This window comes from Gorilla gorilla, chromosome 5, assembly GCF_029281585.2.
Source record: "Gorilla gorilla gorilla isolate KB3781 chromosome 5, NHGRI_mGorGor1-v2.1_pri, whole genome shotgun sequence".
Lineage (NCBI taxonomy): Eukaryota > Metazoa > Chordata > Mammalia > Primates > Hominidae > Gorilla > Gorilla gorilla.
In genome coordinates, this window is record NC_073229.2 from 47,489,099 (window position 1) to 47,495,057 (window position 5,959).

The 5,959-nt window shown below is 52.7% G+C and overlaps 1 protein-coding gene across 2 annotated transcripts; it reads left to right on the plus strand.

Moving 5' to 3' along the window:
* Positions 1-998: 998 nt before the first annotated feature.
* LOC115930068 (HLA class I histocompatibility antigen, alpha chain G) lies at positions 999-3,870 on the plus strand. Of its 2 annotated transcripts, XM_055389871.1 has the most exons (7): positions 999-1,183; positions 1,313-1,582; positions 1,809-2,084; positions 2,684-2,959; positions 3,082-3,198; positions 3,644-3,676; positions 3,819-3,870. In XM_055389871.1, exons 1-6 carry the CDS (start codon positions 1,111-1,113, stop codon positions 3,646-3,648), a joined length of 1,017 nt encoding a protein of 338 aa, XP_055245846.1. In that variant the 5' UTR covers positions 999-1,110; the 3' UTR covers positions 3,649-3,676; positions 3,819-3,870. The 2 variants fall into 2 exon arrangements, with proteins under 2 accessions (XP_055245846.1, XP_055245845.1); XM_055389870.2 differs by having other exon boundaries at positions 1,084-1,582.
* Positions 3,871-5,959: the final 2,089 nt, after the last annotated feature.

Consider the following 5,959-nt stretch of genomic DNA (forward strand, 5'->3'; position numbering starts at 1 on the left):
GTTCTTTGCAGTTGGCCTTTAATATCTTATGTGGGTCTGCCTAGAAACTAATTGTTTTTTATGTTAATCAGGTTTAAAAAATACTAAGTATTCCTAAAAAATATACACTCCACTCACATGTGGATACTTCCTAAAAACAGGCAGTGCATGAGCACTAGTGAGGGGCATTGTGACTGCACTGAACACTTACAACTGTGAGGTGAATAAAGTTTGTGCTGGCTCCTGGTTGCAACATATAGTAACATAGTGTGGTACTTTGTCTTGAGGAGATGTCCTGGACTCACACGGAAACTTAGGGCTATGGAATGAAGGTAAATTTAAAATAAAACAAGCGGGAGTCACAGATACATTGTCTGGGAAAGTGAAACTTAAGAGCTTTGTGAGCCTGTTGTAATGCTTTTAGATGCATTTATATACCAACGGGCCAAAGTCACATTTTTTACCGATTAGATTCCTGATCATTCAGGGGTTACCAAGATTATGCTACCCACTATAGTTAATAAACAAAAAGCAAACTGGTCTCTATTCTATCTCATGCACTCAGGCACAACTTTTCCAGATTTAAGGGGGGAAAAAACCCCTGTCTTTACACCTACAATCCCTGGGCGAGCTCACTCTCTGGCACCAAGCTCCGTGGGGTGATTTTTCTTCTAGAAGAGTACAGGAGGACAGGCAAGGAGTGGGAGGCAGGGAGTCCAGTTCAGGGACAGGGATTCCGGGATGAAAAGTGAAGGGAGAGGGACAGGGACCTTGCCGAGGGTTTCTCCCTGGTTTCTCAGACAGCTCCTGGGCCAAGACTCAGGGAGACACTGAGACAGAACGCTTGGCACAAGAGTAGCGGGGTCAGGGCGAAGTCCCAGGGCCTCAAGCGTGGCTCTCAGGGTCTCAGGCCCCACAGGCGGTGTATGGATTGGGGAGGCCCCGCCTTGGGGATTCTCTCCTCCTTCTCCTAACCTGTGTCGGGTCCTTCTTCCTGGATACTCACCGGGCGGCCCCAGTTCTCACTCCCATTAGGTGACAGGTTTTTAGAGAAGCCAATCAGCGTCGCCGCGGTCCTGGTTCTAAAGTCCTCGCTCACCCACCCGGACTCATTCTCCCCAGACGCCAAGGATGGTGGTCATGGCGCCCCGAACCCTCTTCCTGCTGCTCTCGGGGGCCCTGACCCTGACCGAGACCTGGGCGGGTGAGTGCGGGGTCAGGAGGGAAACGGCCCCTGCGCGGAGGAGGGAGGGGCCGGCCCGGCGGGGGCGCAGGACCCGGCAGCCGCGCAGGGAGGAGGGTCGGGCGTGTCTCAACCCCTCCTCGCCCCCAGGCTCCCACTCCATGAGGTATTTCAGCGCCGCCGTGTCCCGGCCCGGCCGCGGGGAGCCCCGCTTCATCGCCATGGGCTACGTGGACGACACGCAGTTCGTGCGGTTCGACAGCGACTCGGCGTGTCCGAGGATGGAGCCGCGGGCGCCGTGGGTGGAGCAGGAGGGGCCGGAGTATTGGGAAGGGGAGACACGGAACACCAAGGCCCACGCACAGACTGACAGAATGAACCTGCAGACCCTGCGCGGCTACTACAACCAGAGCGAGGCCAGTGAGTAACCCCGGCCCAGGGCGCAGATCACGACCCCCCACCTCCATGCCCCACGGACGGCCCGGGTACTCCCGAGTCTCCGGGTCTGGGATCCACCCCGAGGCCGCGGGACCCGCCCAGACCCTCTACCTGGGAGAACCCCAGGCGCCTTTACCAAAATCCCTGCGGGTGGGTCCGGGCGAGGGCGAGGCTCGGTGGGCGGGGCTGACCGAGGGGGTGGGGCCAGGTTCTCACACCCTCCAGTGGATGATTGGCTGCGACCTGGGGTCCGACGGACGCCTCCTCCGCGGGTATGAACAGTATGCCTACGATGGCAAGGATTACCTCGCCCTGAACGAGGACCTGCGCTCCTGGACCGCAGCGGACACTGCGGCTCAGATCTCCAAGCGCAAGTGTGAGGCGGCCAATGTGGCTGAACAAAGGAGAGCCTACCTGGAGGGCACGTGCGTGGAGTGGCTCCACAGATACCTGGAGAACGGGAAGGAGATGCTGCAGCGCGCGGGTACCAGGGGCAGTGGGGCGCCTCCCTGATCTCCTGTAGACCTCCCAGCCTGGCCTAGCACAAGGAGAGGAGGAAAATGGGACCAACACTAGAATATCGCCCTCCCTCTGGTCCTGAGGGAGAGGAATCCTCCTGGGTTTCCAGATCCTGTACCAGAGAGTGATTCTGAGGGCCCGTCCTGCTCTCTGGGACAATTAAGGGATGAAGTCTCTGAGGGAGTGGAGGGGAAGACAATCCCTGGAAGACTGATCAGGGGTTCCCTTTGACCCCACAGCAGCCTTGGCACCAGGACTTTTCCCCTCAGGCCTTGTTCTCTGCCTCACACTCAATGTGTGTGGGGGTCTGACTCCAGCTCCTCTGAGTCCCTTGGCCTCCACTCAGGTCAGAACCGGAGGTCCCTGCTCCCCCGCTCAGAGACTAGAACTTTCCAAGGAATAGGAGATTATCCCAGGTGCCCGTGTCCAGGCTGGTGTCTGGGTTCTGTGCTCCCTTCCCCACCCCAGGTATCTGGTTCATTCTTAGGATGGTCACATCCAGGTGCTGCTGGAGTGTCCCATGAGAGATGCAAAGTGCTTGAGTTTTCTGACTCTTCCTTTCAGACCCCCCCAAGACACACGTGACCCACCACCCTGTCTTTGACTATGAGGCCACCCTGAGGTGCTGGGCCCTGGGCTTCTACCCTGCAGAGATCATACTGACCTGGCAGCGGGATGGGGAGGACCAGACCCAGGACGTGGAGCTCGTGGAGACCAGGCCTGCAGGGGATGGAACCTTCCAGAAGTGGGCGGCTGTGGTGGTGCCTTCTGGAGAGGAGCAGAGATACACGTGCCATGTGCAGCATGAGGGGCTGCCGGAGCCCCTCATGCTGAGATGGAGTAAGGAGGGAGATGGAGGCATCATGTCTGTTAGGGAAAGCAGGAGCCTCTCTGAAGACCTTTAACAGGGTCGGCGGTGAGGCCTGGGGGTCAGAGACCCTCACCTTAACCTCCTTTCCCAGAGCAGTCTTCCCTGCCCACCATCCCCATCATGGGTATCGTTGCTGGCCTGGTTGTCCTTGCAGCTGTAGTCACTGGAGCTGCGGTCGCTGCTGTGCTGTGGAGGAAGAAGAGCTCAGGTAAGGAAGGGGTGACAAGTGGGGTCTGAGTTTTCTTGTCCCACTGGGGGTTTCAAGCCCCAGGTAGAAGTGTGCCCTGCCTGGTTACTGGGAAGCACCATCCACACTCATGGGTCTACCCAGCCTGGGCCCTGTGTGCCAGCACCTTCTCTTTTGTAAAGCACCTGTGGCAATGAAGGACAGATTTATTACCTTGATGATTGTAGTGATGGGGACCTGATCCCAGTAATCACAGGTCAGGGGAAGGTCCCTGGCTAAGGACAGACCTTAGGAGGGCAGTTGGTCGAGGACCCACATCTGCTTTCCTTGTTTTTCCTGATCCCGCCCTGGGTCTGCAGTCACACATTTCTGGAAACTTCTCGAGGGTCCAAGACTAGGAGGTTCCTCTAGGACCTCATGGCCCTGCCACTTTTCTGGCCTCTCACAGGACATTTTCTTCCCACAGATTGAAAAGGAGGGAGCTACTCTCAGGCTGCAAGTAAGTATGAAGGAGGCTGATCCCTGAGATTCTTGGGATATTGTGTTTGGGAGCCCATGGGGGAGCTCACCCACCCCACAATTCCTCCTCTGGCCACATCTCCTGTGGTCTCTGACCAGGTGCTGTTTTTGTTCTACTCCAGGCAGTGACAGTGCCCAGGGCTCTAATGTGTCTCTCACGGCTTGTAAATGTGACACCCCGGGGGGCCTGATGTGTGCGGGTTGTTGAGGGGAACAGTGGACATAGCTGTGCTATGAGGTTTCTTTGACTTGAATGTATTGAGCATGTGATGGGCTGTTTAAAGTGTCACCCCTCACTGTGACTGATATGAATTTGTTCATGAATATTTTTCTGTAGTGTGAAACAGCTGCCCTGTGTGGGACTGAGTGGCAAGATTTGTTCATGCCTTCCCTTTGTGACTTCAAGAACCCTGACTTCTCTTTCTGCAGAGACCAGCCCACCCCTGTGTCCACCATGACCCTCTTCCTCATGCTGAACTGCATTCCTTCCCCAATCACCTTTCCTGTTTCAGAAAAGGGGCTGGGATGTCTCCGTCTCTGTCTCAAATTTGTGGTGCACTGAGCTATAACTTCTTACATCTATATTAAAATTAGAATCTGAGTATAAATTTACTTTTTCAAATTATTTCCAAGAGAGATTGATGGGTTAATTAAAGGAGAAGATTCCTGAAATTTGAGAGACAAAATAAATGGAAGACATGAGAACTTTCCACAGTACACGTGTTTCTTGTGCTGATTTGCTGCAGGAGAGGAGAGTAGATGGGGCTGCGCCCAGTGGGTGCTCAGGCCACCATGAACTTTATGTGGTCACTGCTCAGCTGGGTCATCTTTGCTGCTCCATTGTCCTTGGCCCTTCAGTAGAACCTTGTCCCACCAGGACCTGTGATCACATAGACTTGGATATCACCTAGGGTGGTCCCTACACGTAGAAGTTCCTGTGTTATCAGAAGAAAAATTTTCAGACCCCTACACCTCTTCCCCTCCTTCCAGGTCTCTTTCAATTGTATTTTCCATCTTTTTTTTTTTTTTTTTTTTTTGAGATGGAGTCTTACTCAGGCTGGAGTGCAGTGGTGCAATCTCGAATCATTGCAACCTCCACCTCCCGGGTTCAAGCAATTCTCCTGTCTCAGCCTCCCTAGTAACTGGGAGTACAGGCACATGCCACAATACCCAGCTAATTTTTTGTATTTTTAGTAAAGACGGGATTTCACCATGTTAGCCAGGATGGTCTTGATCTCCTGACCTTGTGATCTGCCCGCCTCTGCCTCCCAAAGTGCTGGGATTACAGGTGTAAGGCACCATGCCTGGCTTCCCCAACCTTCTTAAAGGAAGCAGATTCTGAAACTTCCCGAGAGGAGAGGTCCCAGAGTTTTTCATTGTAGGTTACTTTCTGTTGGAACTCCTCTTCTGCTCTCTCTCCTACTCTTCTTCCTGCCCTGAGTTGTAGTAATCCTATTGCTGGCTCCAAACCAAACTCATGGATTTGTAAAGCAGAGTCTAATTTAGATTCATATGTGGTTGGATAATTGGAGCCATAAGCCTTGGGTTATCTTTCCTGAAGAGACAAATATGGTTGTGTGCTGCAGTGTGCAGGAGGATTGGTGTGGGAGGAGGGAGGGAGGGAGGACACAAAAGCAGCCCTGGTGAGAAAAGCACTGGTGCATTTATGTCCACATGAGATAATATTTTTCCACAGCGGCTACAAAATGACATTTGGCCTGAGTCTACATTAATAAAGATATTGCCTTTAGAATAGGGGGGTGCACTGCAGTGATCATCCATTCAAGTGGCATTTGTTGTCTGCTAGGTATTTGACTGTTTTTGCATTTAGAAAACATCGTTAAAGTAAAAACAGAAAAATTTATGGCCTTGTGGTGTATACATTCTAGATGCAAGCTTGTCCAACCTGCAGCTCTCGGGATGCATGTGGCCCAGGACAGCTTTAGAATGTGATGATTTTTTTGCTTATCTGTAGTGGCAGATATCATGAAAATTATCCATGCATTTTTTTTTCTTTTTTTCTATTTTTTTTCTGCTCATCAGCTGTCATTAGTGTATTTTTTGTGTGGCTCAAGACAATTCTTCTTCCTATGTGACCCAGGGAAGTCAAAAGATTGGACACCTCTGCAGGCAGATGATATAGTATAAGCAGAGTAGGAACAGAAAATGCTTGAGTTAGAAGGTGGCAAGTGCTGTGTGGCAGGTGATCCAGAGGGTGGGCTGTGGGTACAGGGAGGTGGCTGTTGTGCTGGGTGGTCAGCAT